General features: G+C 30.4%; 1 protein-coding gene across 1 annotated transcript in view; it reads right to left on the bottom strand.

Annotated features, from left to right (window-relative positions):
- Positions 1–5,952, bottom strand: part of LOC107436314 (adenosine receptor A1) — an 80,346-nt gene extending 74,394 nt beyond the window's left edge. Inside the window, exon 1 of the mRNA XM_071182330.1 lies at positions 5,201–5,952. Coding sequence (XP_071038431.1) covers positions 5,201–5,785 — 585 coding nt within the window. The 5' untranslated portion in view covers positions 5,786–5,952. The remainder of the gene's footprint in view (positions 1–5,200) is intronic.
- Between the last annotated feature and the right edge of the window lie 14,431 nt (positions 5,953–20,383).

Genomic DNA, 20,383 nt, shown 5'->3' with positions numbered 1-20,383 from the left:
ATTTATCAGCCAGTTTATATTCACTTACGATTTTCTGTACGTGCTCGAGTAAACCATTAGATGTGCGGTCTGCACTTACGTCGGTAAATCCGATAAACCTTTCTGTAACACTGCTGTCTCCCTTCACAACATATCTCAAAACTGTAGAAAGCTGTGACCTACTTCTAATATCCGACGCTCCATCTAACATTAAAGCTACAAAATCTGCTTCTTCTATTTCTCGTTTAATAGTTTCTATCAGTTCTTCACAAATAATACTAATTAGTTCGTTTTGTATATCATTTGAAGTGCCTTTAAAAACTGTTGAATTTTCAAAATGTTCTGCTAAAACTGGATCGTAGAGTTTTAAAAGATTTACCGTTTCAACATAATTTCCTTGATTCAAAGAGGAAGTTTTTTCATTGTGCCCTCGGAAGGGTAATTCTTGTTTCGCAAGAAAACATGTCACATATATGAGTCGTTTTAATACTTCACGATTTTTCTTAACTTTTTGGTTATGCAAATTGTTATTAACTTTGAGAGTTTTGTCTATTCCTTCATCTATTCGTTGCTTTCCAAAATTATACAGGTCTACTACATACTGAAGATGTGATTCAGAATTTTCGTGCGCCTTGGTTGATTTGGTTAATCCATTCAAATTACTGAAACCAGTAAAATTCCAAACGTTTTTGGATTTGGAAAATAAAAGACAGGGCCAGCAAAAAAGTTTGGACAAACTTTCACTGCCACAGTGCCAAGTATGAGAATCATAATTAGAAACTGTAAAGTGTCTGGTATATTCTCTGCCTCTTTCTTTTATTTTAGACGATAAATTTTTGAGTGGAGGACAATGTCTGCTATTTTGGACAATATGCAGTTTATCCTCAAATCTAAAGAACCGAAAGGTTTTTTCTTGAATTCTTGTATAATATCTGATTCAGCCATGTTCGAATCTGTAAAATGGGCATCAATGGGGAAAAAATTTCAGTTCATTCAATGAAAACACTAAATTATCACATACGAATATTCAAAGATAATGTAAAAACTTACCAAAAAATAATCAAAGCACCATCTCAATTAATAAAAATATCTATGATTCAACAAGATACAAAATTCGCTGAACAGATCTAACTCCCGCCACGAAACTTTAAATATATTAACTAAACCATCTCAGTTAAAAAGTAGAATATGCAATATAATGAAAGAGAAAAATTAATCAAAAAGTCCTGCAAAAAAAAGCACTCTTTAAAAAAAAAGAGAATTTTTAACTGAATAACATTTCATAACAACAGGGAAGTACAGCGGATAACGGAACAGCAACGCTGTTCTAGTTTAAAATCTAACCCCTTCACTTGAAGAGTGCAAGAGCTTTTTGGCTTTTGTCCAACAGAAGCGCAAAAATCTGCGATTAGTAGCGTACTTTTAGTTAGGTAGAAAGAATAAGCGCAATAAATGAAACTTATTGTTTATTTCAACTTTCTTCGTGTTTTCTTGTATTTATTTATTTATTATACATATATATATAGTATATTTCATTGAATAAATCTGATGTGATGCTGATAGCGACGTAACCAAGTTTTGTAAAGTATGGATGCTATTAATTCTGCTATTCATAAATTGATTCAAACATAAATGAATATTAATATATGTATTTTTCATTGAATAAACCTGATGTGGTTCTGATATGGTAGATATCTAGTTTTATCAAGTATGCTATAATCACATTTGCCCTCGAAAATGTCCTAACCTGTTTGCTTTGATGTCCGACTTCGAAGTTTCTTTGTTTTTTCAAGTTGGGTGATAACTAGTTGAACAAATAATGTGTATTGTAAAGCTACTATGTGAATAAGATGTTTATCTCTATTGTGTCTCTAGAATAATTTAGTTTTTATTGCATGTTCAACTTGCTGCATTTATAGTAAAACTTTTAAAACATAAGATGCCTGATTTGTGCTTGACTTACAGTAAAAATATAACGTTGCCTGTAAACACATTTTTGCCCTTTTAGATTCTAGGGATTGTCAGGTTTGAAGATTTATTTGCTTTAACCTTAAAAATAATTCAAAAAATCTTTTTTATTGTGATTGAATGCAATGTTTAACACTACCTAACAGAGACATTATGATATATTCAATGTAATGGAATCCAATGGTGTTATAAAATAAGCTTGACGCAAACTGGAAAGACCACAATAATTCCTAAATATCGTAGGACGTGTATTTAAATGCACAAAAATCGCGTGAAATGCTTTGTACATTTTTGCTTCAACTTTTAATTTAATGTTCATTTTCTGTAAGTATATTTTCAGTCCAATATTTTTGATTTATTAGTTTAAAATCACGCTATGAACTAAATTCTCTCCCCCCCCCCCCAGTATCTTAACTTTAATAATAAAGATTTTAATTAATTTTTTTATAAAAACGCTTAAATATCAAGCGATAAATTTTTAGTTCTGGATGTAAAATAAGAAAATCTTCCATCTAAAAGATAGTAGTAATTGTAAAATTAAAAATCTAAAAATTCACGTTTCACATGAATGCTTATAAATTGACTAAATTTTGAATCGAACTTATCTTTAAACATTGATTGTTTTACAAGAAGGCGTAAAATCCTAAGTTGCATTCGGATAAAAATATTACTGAATTTTTTTTAAGAATATTGAATGATTGAAATTGATAAATTTGAAATAATAAAAGATGCGACTGATTTACTGTTTGCGAAATTTGATTTCAAAATCAAAGTTTGCATTTTGAAAACATTACGAACCGCGGAGTAGAAAAATAGTATAATAATTCAAACATGAAAAATTTTTATTCACAGAGTGAGGTTTTAAGGGTTATCTTCAAAAGCTATTTAATTATATTCAAATATTTCTGTTACACGGATTTCAGATGCATTATTTTGCTTGTTAATATTATGACGTCAAATTTTGGAGCTTTGTACTATTTATAGTCTGATTTCTATCACGAAGCTAAAATGAACAAAATTAAATTAGTTTGTTTTGGACAATTGCATATAATCTATTAAATAACGTATTAGTTTATTTACATAATTAAAATTAAAAAAATTAAGTGAAAAAAAACAACACTCAATTTGATATTTTATATCAATAAAAAATATCTATATTAAACAACTCATGCTAAATTTATAATCTAGAATAACAATATAAATGCTGTTATCCATTTAATATATTGTTCTCTTTCAATAATTTTCCAAATCTATTAAATATGATTCTTTTAGTTTTAAAATAAAAAAACAATTAAATTCTGTCTAATTCAGAGTTTAATTGAATATAAATGCAAATTATGCAAACATCGGAAACAGCTATACTTTGCTAAGTGTAAGCAATCATGAGTATTTTAGACAGGCTGAACAGATTGTATTCTAAACTACATCTGACGATAAGAAAAGAAGAAACATCGCTAGGTGACCTGGAGATCGAGGGCTTTATTTTGACTTTATGAACAATCTTCATGTTTATCTTAAGAGTTTGTTTTAGAGTATTAATAATTTAAAAAAATATTAAGAATTTGATACTAAACCAAATATAATGAAAAGAAAAAATATCTGATATTTTCTTTAAACAAATATTCCTTGCTTACAAACTTAGTTGCCCAATGGATTGAAATGTGTAAAATAACGAATGACAATATGTGAATGTATAAATATCTGCAACTATCATGAAAATAACAAGAACATAACATTCAACAAGAATAAAATGTAATTTCTCATATCCTCAAAACTAAGACATTTGAACTAAAGATTTGTATTATTAAGGTGAAAAGTATTCATTAAACTTAGCGTTCGAAGGAACGAGAACATGTGTGTTTTTTAAAATAAATGAGTGAAATAATTCTACAATTTCAAATTTTAGACGTTTTTTGAACAATGAGAAAAATCCTATTTGTTTATTCTTTAAGAAATCATATTCAACACTGATCCATTCTAAATATGTTTGGAAAAAATCATGTTTGTAAGACATAAAAAGTAGAATATTTTAAAAAATAAAAGTAATAAGAAAGCTAAAAAATTTTAAACTTTAAATTAATTTGAATAAAAAGAAAAAACATTGAGGATTCTGAAAAATAATTAGAATTCTGGAGTAAAACTCGAACATCATGATCAACAACCACTAAAATATTTTTAAAAACACCAGATGTAATTCAATACAATATATTAAATAGCCTTCTTTTTGGGATATTATTATAATATACAAGACAATACGTAAGTCGAAAGATATTATTACTGTGTTTGTTTTTAATTGATACAAATATACATCTTATAATTTTAGAAAAATTCTTTTTTTTTTTTAAATATACTTGTACAGCAAATATCACAACGATAAATATAATCTTAGATCAAAGAAAAGTTTTGAACGTTTTTTTTTTCATTAGGTTTATGCAGTAGACTTAAAAATATACTAAAACAAGCATATGCAACTCAAGTGTATTTTAAAGACTAGACTAAATAGACAATATAGAAACACGAAAAGCTTTCGGACTAAAATACAGAAATATTCATTCAATAATTCCAATTAAATATTCATTTTCTTATGGTTAGTTCATTGTGAAATATTGACTAGTCACAAGACAAAGTGAGAATTTTGCGTTTTAAAGATTCTCTCAGCATCCTCTTAGTTTTTTTTATTCTTTGGTATTTTCTGTTCATATTCAACATAAAAATGTATATGAAAAGCAGATTTTTAGCAGCTATATTGTACTAAAAATAAATTTCGAATTGTGTTTTGACATTGTTTCATAGTAAGCTCGTTAAATGCAAAATACAGAACTTATTCAACACTATACAACTTCTACCAGTTTCACGGAAATCTGGAGAGTCTATCGCAACGCAACATTTTCAAAGTTTGAAATCGTTAAATTTGATCATTTATCTATTTCAATAAAAATTTAAGACCGTTTTTCCTGAGCTTCGGCAATTTGTCTGACATAAATATCGAAAACATCAAAGCAGCATATTTCTCACTGGTAGCCTAACAGTTGAATGATTAAATACAAAATAACACTAATTTAAGTTAACAGTTCATAGGGCAAACTCTAAAGTTTTTTTATCGCCATTTTTGTGACAGAACACTTCATTAAAAATATCATACTTATAAACCTTCTTTCATGCAATCGAATTTTTAAAACACTGATCGAAAGTCTCCACTTAACAGTTAAACAGTAGACTTCGGATAAATAGGAAATCATATAAATAAACTTACTTGTTTCAGCACAACAGCATAAATCCTCCCATAACAAAATGCCATCAGGAGAGCAGGATAAACAATAGTTGCGAAGAAGATAAGGACTAAAAAGTCATAGTGCATGATTGGTATAAATACACATTTTCCACTGTCGTCCGGACCATTGTTCCAGCCGAAAATTGGTAAAGAACCAACCAAAGAGCCTAGGACCCAGCATCCTAAAATAACGTACCCGGCTGCCCTTCTGTTCATGGCCCTTTTATAACAGAAAGGGTGCAGGATGGCCCAATATCTGTCCAAAGTTACAGCAACAAGATTTAAAATAGACACAGTGCAAAGTAACACCAAAACAGATAGCATAACAATACAGAAAGCAAAAGAGTTCCTTGGCAAGCCAAGTTTCGTCATGACAGCAGATGGCACTCCAACAAGTCCGACTAAAAAGTCTGAAGTCGCCAAACTGATGATATATAAATTAGTGACTCGTCGTAGTCGCCTTTCAAGCACGAAAGTGGCGACCACGAGGGCATTGCCGACTATAGCTAGTATAGCGACAGCTATTTCAAAAATAGCGTACGTAAGAGGTAATTCATCAAAACTCATTCCGAGGCAATTTTATTTTGTGTTTTCTTTGTTTGTTTACTAGTTTCTCGGTCAATGTTAGTAAACAAACACGCCCCGGACGAACGCCGAGTCCGGTTTGTCAGATAGCTTTCAATCCGAAGTAAGGATTCTAGTTTTTGTGATGATCGACCTTTTCGAGCGAGCCGCTTCAGGGAAAGTATTCACTTAAATTCTAAAGTTAGCGCCATCTGTTGTAGTCACTTTGAAGCATTTAGTTGAAATATTTCCGAAAAATGAAAGTAAATCACTTTTTATTACTTTATTCTACAGTTGGAATGAAAATCAAAATATTATACTGGTTTAAAAAAGAAACTGAAGTTTTAGTGAACGAAGTTAATAAATAATAATTGTTTTTTAAACTCCATTTTGCTCTATAGATTTATAAAGAAAAAAATACAATTTCACAAGATATCTATCTTAAAGAAATTCTCTTTTCTATATTAATAGTTCCTTTATAAGCAGCAATTTGACTTTCAAAAGATATAAATTTAGTTTTTCAATTCCAAAATAGTTATGTATAGAAATGAAATGAATTTTTATGTTATATATATATATTAAAAAAACAATTAAATTCTGTCTAATTCAGAGTTTAATTGAATATAAATGCAAATTATGCAAACATCGGAAACAGCTATACTTTGCTAAGTGTAAGCAATCATGAGTATTTTAGACAGGCTGAACAGATTGTATTCTAAACTACATCTGACGATAAGAAAAGAAGAAACATCGCTAGGTGACCTGGAGATCGAGGGCTTTATTTTGACTTTATGAACAATCTTCATGTTTATCTTAAGAGTTTGTTTTAGAGTATTAATAATTTAAAAAAATATTAAGAATTTGATACTAAACCAAATATAATGAAAAGAAAAAATATCTGATATTTTCTTTAAACAAATATTCCTTGCTTACAAACTTAGTTGCCCAATGGATTNTATATAAAGAACTTAAACGTAAATAGATTTCGAGCTAGAGATCTATAACTATCGAGGTAAGAGAATGAGGGTTTTCGTGGTTTCCCTCCACAATTAGCCAAAACTTGTGTAAATCAAACTAGAAAAAATTATCACGAAATTAAGTTTACTCTGGTCTTTTGAGTTTAAGTCGAAATTACAAAAACTCTGAGGTAAATGTTATTGGCACAAATCTCCATGAATCAGCATAAATCGCATGTGGCTTTCAGTCAGCATGAATCAACATAAATAACATCATAACCTTTACCAGTACTTATTTATTACCAGTACCCCGCTCGTATATGACATACAGGGAGCATTTATTGACTAATAACTGTTGCCCAAAATAGTAATAAGTTTCATCGCGAAATTTTTTTTCTTTCTGTAATTTAAAATTCCAAACCGATAAAAAGTCGCTACTTGTGGTCATATATTTAAACTTTTTCTAGCTAAATGTAAAAATATTTCAATTCAAAATAATTTTGGTGAATATGTGATGATACAGGTAACTTTTTATTAGTGTGAAATTTGGTATTTTGAGAGAAGTTTTCAAATGCTATTGTTACTTTTTGCTTATTTTGCTTAATCTCAGGAACTTTTTAAGCGATTTGAAAATTTCTTGCACCCAATTATAACTTTCATTTAAAAAAAAGATGATTTTCTGCTAAAAATATTATTTTAATACTTATTTCTAATTCTTAAATTTTTAATTCACTAGTACATGAAACGTTTTTTAATTGAAAGATATGCATGATTTTTACACATTTTATTAACTATGCAATTTTAAATGACAAAATAAGAAATTTGTATAATCTCTACCAAATTGTACATGAGAAATAGAAATTTTAATATACGACTTATTTAAATTTAAAAATTCTAAAACTATTTAACTGATTTCATTCAAATTTTGTATATAATTGCACATAGTTTAAAATAATATACAACAATGCTTGAGCTTCATCACAGTACGAAAGGTCTAAACTTACCGAATTTCGTACTTTTTGTACTGAAGTTCCTCAAAAATTCAAATTTTATTATCATTTTTTAAATTCCTCCCAACAATCATAACTTACAGTCACTTACTAACAAAATATATTTAATTTAGTGATTTTGTCTAGATTTATCTTACAATTTTAAATGTTAAAAATATAAGTAAGTGTAAAGTGACAGGTCTCCTCGTAGTGTACCTAGGGGAACGCAAAATCTGCTCCTTCCTTTTATTATTATTATTGAGTTGCAGTTGGACTTAAATATGTCTATCATCCTATTAAGATGATTACCGCAATGAAATAAAGGCGAATGGTGGTGGCCCAGGGGATAGAGCGTTCGCCTTCCAATGAGGTGAACCGGGGTTCGACCCGGCGATGGCTGGTCGATTCGAATTCCGCATCTGGCTTGACCACAGTGCTGACGTGAAATATCCTCAGTGAGAGGTTCTCGTGGTCTTCCTCTCCATGTAACGCAAATGCGGGTTAGTTCCATCAAAAGGTCCTCCACGAAGGCAAAATTTCTCCCAATACTCGATCCAGGAGTTCCCTTGTCTCCTGGATTGGGTTCAAAATTACAAGGCTACGGAGTTGAACATTAGTAGTCGTAAACCCAAAAATTGAGTCGGCTGTTCAACGGCGGTTATAAAATAAAATAAAATTTCGCAGTAAAATTTCCACAGTACTGACGTAAAATATCCTCAGTGGTAGACGGATCATGATTTAGAGTCCCCTTGCAGTCAGGATAACCATGTTAGGATTTCGTGGTATGTAACACAACTACATGTAACGCAAATCCGGGTTAGTTCTATCAAAGAGGCGAGTTAATGACAAAACTCGTGGTTAGACCACGAAGTTTTTCGTTACTGCTTAAATCGTTATTATTATTATTTCGTTTTAAGTGGTTGGACCACGAAGTCGAATTTCTCCCAATACTTGAACCAAGAGTTTCCTTTTTTTCTGGATTGGGTACAAAATTACAAGGCAACGGAGTTGAACAGTGGTAGTCGTTAACTCAAAATCGGGTTGGTTGTTGAACGACGGTTATAAAATATAAAATAAAAAATGAAATACAGGTGGAATTTCCGAGACAATAGATCTCAAACTTTGACATCTCTGATTTATATATTTTCTTATGACTTAGATATTTTAGCTATTTTAAAAGCAAATCCAAGTGTATATAAGCTGGTCAGCTTCTCATTTCATACTTATTATTTTCATCTGTTACCATAATCCGGAAAAGATTAACAGTTAAATTCTTATGGGAGCTATCATAATCTTTTCCTGTTATTAGTGACTAGCAACATTCCTCTGGAGCTGACTTGGTCATAACAATTATTTAGAAATATTACATACAGTCAACGGTAAACACTTTTAAAAGCTCTCTAGGTAAGAGACATTTAGATTTTGACGCCATTTATTTTCCAAAAACGTTTTTCTGTTGGGTTCTGATAGCTAAAGATAAAACTACATATCCATCAAGTTAATGATAAAGATGGAATTGGTATCAATCAAGCTAATGATAAAGGTGTAATTGGTATCGATCATGATGGAATTGGTATCAATCAAGTTAACGATCAATATGAAAGATATTAAGAGCAGTTCACGATTTTCCATATCGTTGCTAGATTGTTCAGAAATATTGGGAAGCCAGAGATCTGATAATTAGATTGTTAAAGTTGTTATAAATAAATAAATCCGTGTAAATGTGAAGTTACTATTTTTTACTTGTTTCAAATTTTAAAATTTTTAGATGAACATCTTATTAAATATTCTTAAAATTTTGTTCCATCATATGCGTAGAGTTTAAAAATAATCTCTCTTCTATGAATAAGACAAAAAGAAAGTATGCTTTTTTTTCTCTCTTCAAATCCATGTAACCTCTTAAAGCGAACTATTGGAAATATTACTCTAATTGCTCTTCTAATTATTTTTTTTTAAAGAAAAAAAGGTTAATTTAGATATTAAACGATTATTTTTCATTAGACATTCATATTATTAAATCTGATCAAAATCTTTGTGATACATATTGAATCTTCGATCAAAAAAATCTTGGTGATGCATATCGAATCTTTGATCAAGAAAATCTTTGTGATACATATTAAATATTTGATCAAGAAAATCGGTGAACGATAAATAAACTCACGTTTAATGATTCATTTTCATCACAAAAGTTGAAATTTTTATATATTTTTTGGTCATGTAAATTTGTTTGAAAAACTGCAATTCGTGGGTCAGTATTTCGCTACTCTTTGGAGACTGTGATGCCTTTCGGCTACAATACCAATAAAACGAGATAAAAATAATAGAAATTAAATAAACTAAGTGTTTACAGAGTTATTTTCGTAGTTTATGAAAACGGAATGACAATAAAAGTGGATGCTATCATGTCAGTGCATTCAGTAAATAGTTTATTTTATTTTAATAGCGAGCATCAATGGACCGCCACAGCTGAAAATAGTAAATTGATTGCTCAAATGGAGTTTTCAACGACTTCCTAAAGTTGTTGAAAACATTAGTTATGCAATTCAAGAGATAAAGTCTGTTTACAGACATTGGAGCAAAATATTCAGTGTTCGTCACTTGGTGGAATACGAAAATTTACGCCAAAGTGAGATAAAACTTCTTGCAATTCAATAAAGAGTTTGGAATGATCTGTGTATTCAAATCAGAATTTTGATGATGAAAATAAATCACGAGTGTCTAAGATTCGCCGAAAGATACTACGGAATATTTGGAGGTTTTTAATGCAGTTCTGCTAACTCTAATAGAATACCAGTATGAAGTCAGTATTGCTATACTGTATGTTTTATTACTTTCAGGTTCTGATTAAACATACAAAGTTCGTCCTAAAAGTTATGTTGCGCAGTTGATTAAAAAACTGGTTTTGACCCAATCAGTACGTAACACATTAAAAATCTTAAAAGTAGCTTTTCTTGCATTTATTAAAGCAATATAAAGTGATATTTCCGGGTAAGCTACTTGAAAAAAAATACATGCTCATTGCTGAACAAAATAAATCGATGAAATAAATCTGTAATTTGATCAATTTATGTTTCCAGCTTGCAAAATAGTTAAATTAAATGAGTAGAAACGAATGAATTAGTACTCAAATGTAACATATAGTATGTAAGTTAACATGTAAATAACATACAAGAAAAAAAAACAGTTTAAATTACAAAAAAGGTACTTCTCGGCTATCAGAGCGTCTAAAAATGTTGCCTAAAAATGCAGGCTACCGACAACTGCTTTTAAATATTTTTAAGCTTAAAAATTAAATGAAATAAAATAAAAATAAAATAAAATAAAAAAAAAATAAAAATTAAGTAAAATAGAATAAAAATAAAATAAAAATTAAGTAAAATAGAATAAAAATAAAATAAAACAAAATAAAATGAAAATTAAATAAAATAAAATAAAAATAAAATAAAATAAAATAAAATTAAAATTAAATTAAATAATTTTTAAATTAAGTTTAAAAATTAAATAAAATAAGAGAGAAGTTTTCCTTGCTCTCGGCTGATCGAAAAGTACCAAAAAAAGGGTCATTTTTAGAAAAATTGCAGTCTAGAACATAACGTAACTTAAACACTGTTCTTTAAAATAATTTTTGAAGCCGGACGCGATTTTAAAGAGTTAGCAAGTTTTTAAAATCGCTTCAAGCTTCACTGTAAAGATATACGAATTTCTGGCCTAATACTGCTCAGATCTTATTTTTTGTGACTGAAACTGAAATATTACCCTATTACAGGTAAAATTGCATTCCGCTTATACAGAGCATTAGGTTAATATGAGGTTCATCAGATTAAAAAATATTTTTAAAGATTTATCTTCTAAATAACCGTTACAAAAATTTAAGATGTTTTTGAGGTTTATTTCGGGTTGTTTTGAAGTGATATGGTAGCTTTAGGACTTATTTGAAGTTGACTTCAAAAACAACTCTAAAAAACCAACCTCTCAAGGTTTAAAACCAAAGTGTATGAAGTTGTTTTATTCACACTTGAGGTTGTTTTGAGGTTGACATAAATCTACCTTAGAGCAACTAGCTTAGATAGGTGTTTTCTTTTTGAGAAGTACAGGTTATTTTTTCTACTCTTCAAGCAAATAAGTGTATTTGAGGTGCGACTTCATCACATTTCAATTTAAAGTATTGCTAAGTTATATATGAGGTTGATTTTTATAAGGCGTAAATGAAATTGAAAATAAATATTTATTGATCAGGTTGTTTTTTGTGCAAAATATAACATCATTTACTACCTCTTTTTTTTGACATCTGTTAACTGTAAAACGATATCAAGAACTTATTATTTTTTTAAAAAAAGGAATCCGTTAAAAGCTCTTTAGAAGTTTCCTTAAAATTTTTTACATATAATATATTTTTCCCTTGTAAGCAATTAAAGTAGTATTCATTTCTTGTAAAGCATCTTATTTAGCAATAAAATTATTATGCAAAAACGCCATATGAAGAAATTTAGCGTGTTAAAATGTTTAATTTCATTTGATTCTTTGGGATGGCAGAGTTATTTTTTCTTAAAAAAAATGTCTTATTCTAATGTCACACCGCCGGTACTTTTCCTTTAAAAGGGTACCAAAAAAGAAAAAAATTTGAACCAAAATGGTTATCCTATTTTTACACAATCACGAAGAATGATAGATACAACTAAACTTCTAAACTTAGTTACCTGTAGGAAATACGTTTATTTTTCGGGAAACGGTTTATTAAAAAGCACTTTGGCAGTTCTTTAATGGCATGCATTAAATGATTCCTTCAAAGATTTTTTTTTCATTCAATTGATTCAAATGAAACAAGTATTCAGTTTTCCCAAAAGAATGGAATCCTTTATATATAAAAAAAAAACAAACAATGCGCAGTTGATTATCTTATGATGTTACGCACTAGCAATTTTTCACAGAAATGACTTTGCAAAAAACTTGGCGACTTTTGCAAAGCTTTGTCTGACTACTGGCTAAATACCATTTCATCTGAATAAAATTGTGCAATACATGATATAACATTTCACAATTGATTTTCCTTTTTGGTTCCCAGTATTTTTTATATAGAGGATGTAATAGTATAATTTTATTAATTGAACACCAACAAACATAGTTTCAAAATTAACCAAAGATACAATAAATGACGCTTGAACAGAAATTCCAATTTTGGAAAATACTTCATTCAATTTCTTGAAAAAAGTTAACGCAAAATAATCCTCATTCATATCAAACATATTTTAGTGGTAAAATCCTGGTATACATTACACACTTTGTGCGATTTTGAAAAATGTCGCCCACTCCAAAATGATGCATTGATGCTTGTTGCCAAACTGATGGTATATCGAGCAAATGTATACCGGGCAGTGACACTAAAAGAGCGAAACTCAAACTCAACTTTTTAAGAAATAAATGTCGAGCCAAAATTTACATTTACAGATAGCAAACTTTACCACCTTCCCAAACTTCACCAGCGACGCCAAATCCACCGTATAGCGTACACTAGGATTAAACTATTTTAGATAAAATCAAGAAAGTATTTTCATTGTCTAAAACAATTTTGCTACATCTTCCTTTATCACTTTTCAGCATTTTCAACGAATTTTCGAAAAGACGTATTATTTGGCTATGATTTAAATTCACAAGCATTTTTTAACCAAAATTTTGTAATTTTCCGTGCGCTCCTCGGTAAAAATATACTTGAGGGTGCCCTTTGGCAAAATTGGCGACTTATATTTGGCGCCAATCCTGTTTGCGCGGAACACCGTGGTAACAGGAGTGGCGGCCGAAACATAATGATATTTCAATAAAACAATGGAAAATTTACACATAACATCGGCCAAAACTTTATAAAATTGCAATGAACCCAATATAAGCAAAAGTAATAAACTCAATAAAATGCATTTTGAATCGAAACAAAAATTAATGGTGTAAGCACAGAAAGAAAAGGAAAAAACAACTCACTTCTTCATTAAGCTTGAATATCCTCAGATTTAGGTACACAGAATTTTCTAATAGCAGTTAGATACTGTATAAATGTATCACGAATAGATTTTGTGTACCTCCATCGCCACATAAATTCGGCGAAATACGAATCGAAAATGGCGTCTGTGGTACCGGACTGGCTGTGACATTTTTTTCTGAAGTCCCTTTTTATGATTGCCCACATACCTTCGATCTTATTGACCAGAAGCAAAAGTAACCTTATCAGCCGATATCCAACGTAGAACTAATGGACCTCTGAAATTACATAAACCGTTGAACATTAAAAAATAACTCTAAAATCTAAACCAATCAGAATCGCGATTGGGTTTCAACATCACCCAGCTTCGCGATCACAACTTGGCGAGAATCAAGGGGCCAGTGGCGTACGCAAGGGAGGGGTTTAGGGGTTTAAACACCCCTTTGAGCTCAGACAAAATGGCAAAAATAAAACTTTTAGTAGAAATTATGCGAGGTATTATTTTTTAAGACTATATATTTTTATCTGCCTTATGCCCACTTTTTTTTCTCACGGTATTTCTCAGAATACTGAAAAAACATTTACTATAATAGGGTTGTACATTTGAAACCAAATTCACGTGATACTGTTACGGACTGGTTCCTTTCTGTCCTACCAGTATAGTTTTCGAGACTATCTGTCATTCGCGAGGTCTTTACGCGGTGATTCTGGAATCCTAGACGTTCTGTCGTCGTTGAGACAATTCGAAAATTTTGGAAAAATTGTATAAAAGGGGGAACGGAGTACAGTGGATTTAGTTAGTCAGACTAAGAGTTACCTCTGCCGCTTGTCTTTCGGAGCTTGTCGCTAAATCTGTTTTGATTTATCTCAACAAAAAGTTCATTCAATCGCCGAATCCGTCGTCGCCACTATTTCGACTAGTGAAGAAATCAGTAACAATACCATTGGAGATACTGTGCTCGTTGAAGTTATTCATTCCAGCTCGAAACTTTGAGATCGTAGCATAGCGGATATTTCTATGCCAATAAATATATGTATATATTTGCTGTTCTTGGATCTTTAGGATGCCAAAACGCAAGAATTTAACAATTTTTAATCATTTTGAGAAAAAATCACGACCTGAAATTAGTGAGGTGACAGCATCTGGTACCAATGTAAGTTTTTCTATTGAACAGAAATGTTATACTTCCGTTGAAGAAAACGTTTCTAGCATAACAAAATCTGATGAATGTGAAAGTGGCCCTCAAAGTGTTACTTCCCACCCATATGACATTGGACTTTTTTCAGAAGATATTACATGCGAGAAGATATTACATTATGTTCTTAAACTTAAAAAATCAAATCAAAATTTAACTAAACAATGTTGTCTAAATAAAAAGTCAAAATTGTCTAGCTGTCTAAATTAGGGAAATAATAGTGCTTTATTACAGACTCGAATTTCTTTTAGTAGTTTCAGAAAATTATGAACACCCCCCTTGAAACAATTCTGCGTACGCCACTGCAAGGGGCACCCTCAAATATCGCCTTTTCCTGTTTATGTGCCTTAAGGCCTCGTTCTTAATAGACGGCAGTGTCTTAAAATTATTATTTAGATTACCATCCTATTGTGATGTTATACCTAAGCTGGGATTTCCTTTGCGGTGAATATTTGATCCACCATTCTTCTGTTTCTTCACTGCTAGGCAATGCTCATTTTTAGGGTGAATAATTTGCTTTTTACTTTTTTGTTTCTTAAGTCTCGAGAATTTTTCATTGGTATTAAGCAAGCACTGAATATTCTTGAAAAAAAAAACACGAATTTCCGTCTCTCAGTGTTTCAGTTGCCAATTCAGTGGCGAAATTCAGTGCAGTTGAAGCAAATTTAAAAGCAGCGCTGAAAGCTTTCGAAGGTAGCATTTCTGTTCTCGTACTTGGAAAAGATTGGCCTTAAGTATTATTGATATAGATAATTTCCTGCAGATAGTTTTGTGGAAGGGGAGCCAGAGGGAAGAAAAAAGAACAATGTCGTCGTAAAATAGCAACCAAAATCCGAAAATTGAATTTGTCTGACTAAGACACATGAGGTTCATTGTAAATAATATCCAGTGTAGAAAACATCTTAAAATGTCCATTTCATTTGTTGATTCCAGAGCTTTGAGAGATTCATGAATAGGTAATAAAGCACCGTAGATAAACAGTATCAAGTTAACTAATACTCCAAGAATCATTTTATCTTTCTCTATAAAATTCCAATGGCAAGAATCTGTGATGCCAATGAATTTTTACACAATACTAAGGATATAGGTTATTTGACAATAGCATGAAAATATATTCAAATTTATTTCATGTGGTAACTACATATTACACTTTACACATTCAAAAAATTTCGAAGCCAATCAGGTGCGACACACACGCGTGACATCGCCTGCAGGTATCCAATTAAATCTGATTTAAATCACATGGTTAAGCATAACTACTTCACTTCTTTTCGAGTTGCGACTATCCAATTCAAGAGGCAAACTTAGCGAATCTAGTTTTTCTAAAAATCATATTGCTTAAATAAGCTAAAAAAAAGCGACTTATAACACTTAATTGGTAATAAAAAAAAAAAAACGGTTTCCTGCCGATCTCACCGCTATTCATCTTCTTATAAGGATAAGAAAATCTCTAATTGGTAGAAGAAATTACGTTATAACTTTGGAAAGCAGCTTGAAGTTTCAGACTAGAATCTTGAAATTTTAGACTAGACAATCAATTTGTACCTGTCACCTTACAAAAGTAGATTTTTTTTTCGTTTTCTGCCATTTCTTACGAGAAAGAAAAAAAAAACGCAGGCTAAGTTTGTTTTTGTTTTCAGAATTTGCAAAAAAGTAATTTTTAGAAAAATTTGTTTCGCTTAGGGATTTTGCATCGGAAAATGTCGGGAATATGTCAGTATACGGAATGCCAAGCAATGACCCTTAAGGCCTGGTTTCTTAGGACAGGACGCTGTCAGCTGGACAGGACGCTGTCAGCTTGTCCTAAGAAACCAGACCTTTTAGTCTTAAAAAAAAAAACAGTGTAGGAAATGCCGGGCAAAGTGATTAATGTGCATTATTATTACGCTTACCAAAAGACGTTGTTATTATTAATAATAACCAGTTTGACTGTCTTAATAACCTAACAGTAATGTGAGAGCCATTAAACGGTTTAAAATTAAGGGCCGTTGTCTGGTTTGCCCTCACCCGGTATTCTCTATACTGATGGTGCCTTAAGGCTAAGAGCTATTTACCGCTTTAAACTAGCCCAGTATTTCATATACACATGTTTTCCATGGTTAAGTTCCATTGCCGGTATTCCCTTCAATGATCTCGTTTTAAAGTTATAAGGGGCATTGTTCTGTATTCCCTATACACTGGTGCTTTTTAAAGTTATTGGCAAAGTCATTTCCGATATTCCTTACACTGATTTTTTTTTAAGGTTAAGGGCCGTAACCCAGTTTATCCTTTCCCAGTATTTCCTGCCACCTTTTTCAGATTATTTGATTCAAAGTAAAGAAAGAAAATAATAATAATAATACGTCGGAGACAATACTTATTTAGATAGATATATGAGATGAGTAAATAGATACAAATACGCATTTGTCCTTTTGTGTATAAAACCCTTATAACTTTCAAACCACTTACTTGTTCGTTCACCTCATAATAGGTCCCATTCGATTCAGAAAGAAAAAGAACATCTGAAACAATATGATTGCTTGCCTGTCTAGAAGAATTTTTATTCTCCCCTTCAGATCACCTCCATTTCCCTGAAATTAACTTTTCGGAAGAAAAAGTCTAATTTTACTGGACAAAAATCATATCTTCAGAAAGCAAAATCACGGTATTATCGATAATGCTAAATTTTAGTTAGAAATATGTGAGTAAATATAGGTTGGAAATATATACGCTAGATGGCAGCATTACAGACTTTAAAATTTTTACACAGCACTACGAAAGAAGTTAAAGAAAAACTACAACTTTTTTATTTTGTTTTCTTTAAAATAAATTATAGGCAAATTTGTTATTTAAATATTAAACAGCTAGAGTCAAAAATCATAAATTTTTTTCTACAAAATTTTCGAAAGAATTCCAAATACTTACGCAGTTTTTCACAGAAAACAATTATTTTTTTTTAATCTGAATATACGAAAGAATAAAACTTTATTAAATTAGGGTTTTACTTTAATTTCTTTTACAGTATTCTCAGCAATCTCTGAAGTTATAAATGAATTGAAGCTACGCGTTAGATTTACTTATTTCTTCGCTCTTTTCGCATCTCGTTTGGTTTTGTTGCAGATTGGAAATGTTTATAGCATTTTTACGTATAGTCTTCTGCACGTTCACACACACATACGTGCAATATAATGCGCAAGCATTGTAGAGAACCGAGATCATTTGTAATAACTGCAATACACAGTACATAAATGCGTCAGCAAGCAGATACTATGTGAATGTGCTAAATCTCTCTAATAATAAAATAATGTCTACGTTTGAGCGAAATCACGTTTGTGTTTGGCACAGTTTAGCCGCTCTCTGTATTTGTCCAGTAAAATCTTATATTTAATTGACTAATAATACTCTGAAATAGCAAACAATTTTATTTTATCTTATACTTTATAACTTTTATAGCGAAAAAAAAACGATGCAAAATTAAAACTTAATATAGGGTAAACTGACCAGTGAAGGAACACTTAAGCTTCGCTTGTCTTTTAAAAAATCATATTAATTTCAAAATTCGTAATTTTAGTTAAATGACAGTGTCAACATATTTGTTACTAATTGCAAACTATGCAAAAAAATTGTAGAGAACTTGCATAATATTGTTTTAAAGTTTTGGAGGTTCAAATAACAAGTAGTAAGAAGACCCAGTGAAGGAACAGCTCTTACCAGTGAAGGAACACAAAATTGCCCAGTAAAGGAACACTTAATTTTGGTTATTTTTTAATGCTCTTTATGAATTTTTTAGCCATACAAATATATAAAAACAAGACTATTTGTGAAATTATAACATACAAGTACTTGTAAAATGCTAACTTTTTTCTGTAATCATGAACTAGAAATTAAAGTGATGTTAAATACAAAATAAATAAAAAAAAATCATTCTTTCTTATAATTTGACAGTCAAATCTAAATCATTGTGTCATCCGATGCTGTTTATTATCATTATTATTTTATCACCTTTTTGTTTACTCTTTTTCCTCTTATTTCTTGAAGCTTTTTTTCTTTTTTAAGTATTTTTTCTTTCTTTTTCTTTTCCATGTTCTCTTGTTTTAACTTTTTTTAGATCTTTCAGCCTCTTGAAATTTTTGCCATTTCTCTGAAGTTAGTGCAAAAGGTAATTTATTCGTTTTTCTTCTTATTTGACCTTTCTTTTTATCATCAATATTTGGCCAATGTAAATGGTTCTTCCAAACTTCTTCTGATTTTTCAGCAACATTTCTAGAATGCCTTTCTCGAAAATAGACGGGGGAAAGGTGTCTTGAAGTTTGAGGCAAATCCATCTCTTGTTGACTTATATCTAGAGGATCTTTAGAAGTACTGATTTTACTTACAGAATCATTTCTTTTTTCAACTAAGAGAATCAGCATGAGGACTCATTTCAAATTCGATATCTAATATGCATTCATTATCAATACTAGCTTCAGTTCCTAAGTTTGACTTAACCAAGTGGTCTTCTTTTAATACGTGCTTCTTCCATATTGAAAAAAGTACAGGCTCTTGGACATTTTCGATATTAGACTCTTCCGTCAATGCTGTGTTAAAAATTTACAACATATCTTGAGGGATTTCCCTCTCAAGCTTCTGAAGAAATTGAGTATCGTTTCTGTTTAACTTTGTTTTTTGTTGAGGAACTTACTTCTAAATTCTAACATTGTAAAGTAGTTTCTATAAATTATATAATCACGTTGCTATCCTATAATGATAGCTTATTAGGAGTTCTTGGTGCAAAAGCCAGCGAAAAAATGTTCTATTTTTATGATTATATTTAATTAGTTTTCGATTTGTAAACATAGTTTATTAAGTTGCCTAACATTTGATGTAACTACACACCCCGTTAATAAATATAAATTATAATTTTTTCATAAATTAAGCTATTAAATTAACATTTTGAACTGAAATTATTTCAGGAATTATTCATACAATTTTTAACAAAATTTCGGTTGTCCTCTATATAGCAGAATTACTTATCCTAGAGTCATGTAAAATCATATATCACACATTACTGTTCATTCACTGGAAGTATTCCCAGTGTAGGAATATGCCTGTTTCTTCACTGGTTAGAAGCTGGTTTTTGTCTTTTAAACAGAATTTTGATGTATAATATGACTAAAAGTACAAGAAAATTAAAAAATTTCTTTTATTTTCATTAACTGGGAGAAAAACCCAGTAAAGGAACACTTGTTCCTTCACTGGTTTTTCATCGTTTGGTGATCCAGTGAATAAACACCCCCTTATCTCAGTACTTGATTATGCTATGGTGCTTTAAAAAAAATAAAACGTAACTTCAATAAATCTATTTTGAATTCTCTTTTTCACAGTGAGAAAAATAAGACTATTGCATGCAATTAATTCCACTTCAAACATATAAATAAAAATACTCACCTTATAATTTTTTCAAGGAAACAGGGTGTTGCAGAGATAAGATCAAAATTTTTTCCAGAGAATTCTATTTGACCAGGTAATCCAAA

Source organism: Parasteatoda tepidariorum, chromosome 6, assembly GCF_043381705.1.
Source record: "Parasteatoda tepidariorum isolate YZ-2023 chromosome 6, CAS_Ptep_4.0, whole genome shotgun sequence".
In the NCBI taxonomy this organism is placed as follows: Eukaryota; Metazoa; Arthropoda; class Arachnida; order Araneae; family Theridiidae; genus Parasteatoda; species Parasteatoda tepidariorum.
The sequence above is the reverse complement of the archived record's forward strand: the minus strand, read 5'-3'. Positions and strand labels throughout refer to the sequence as shown.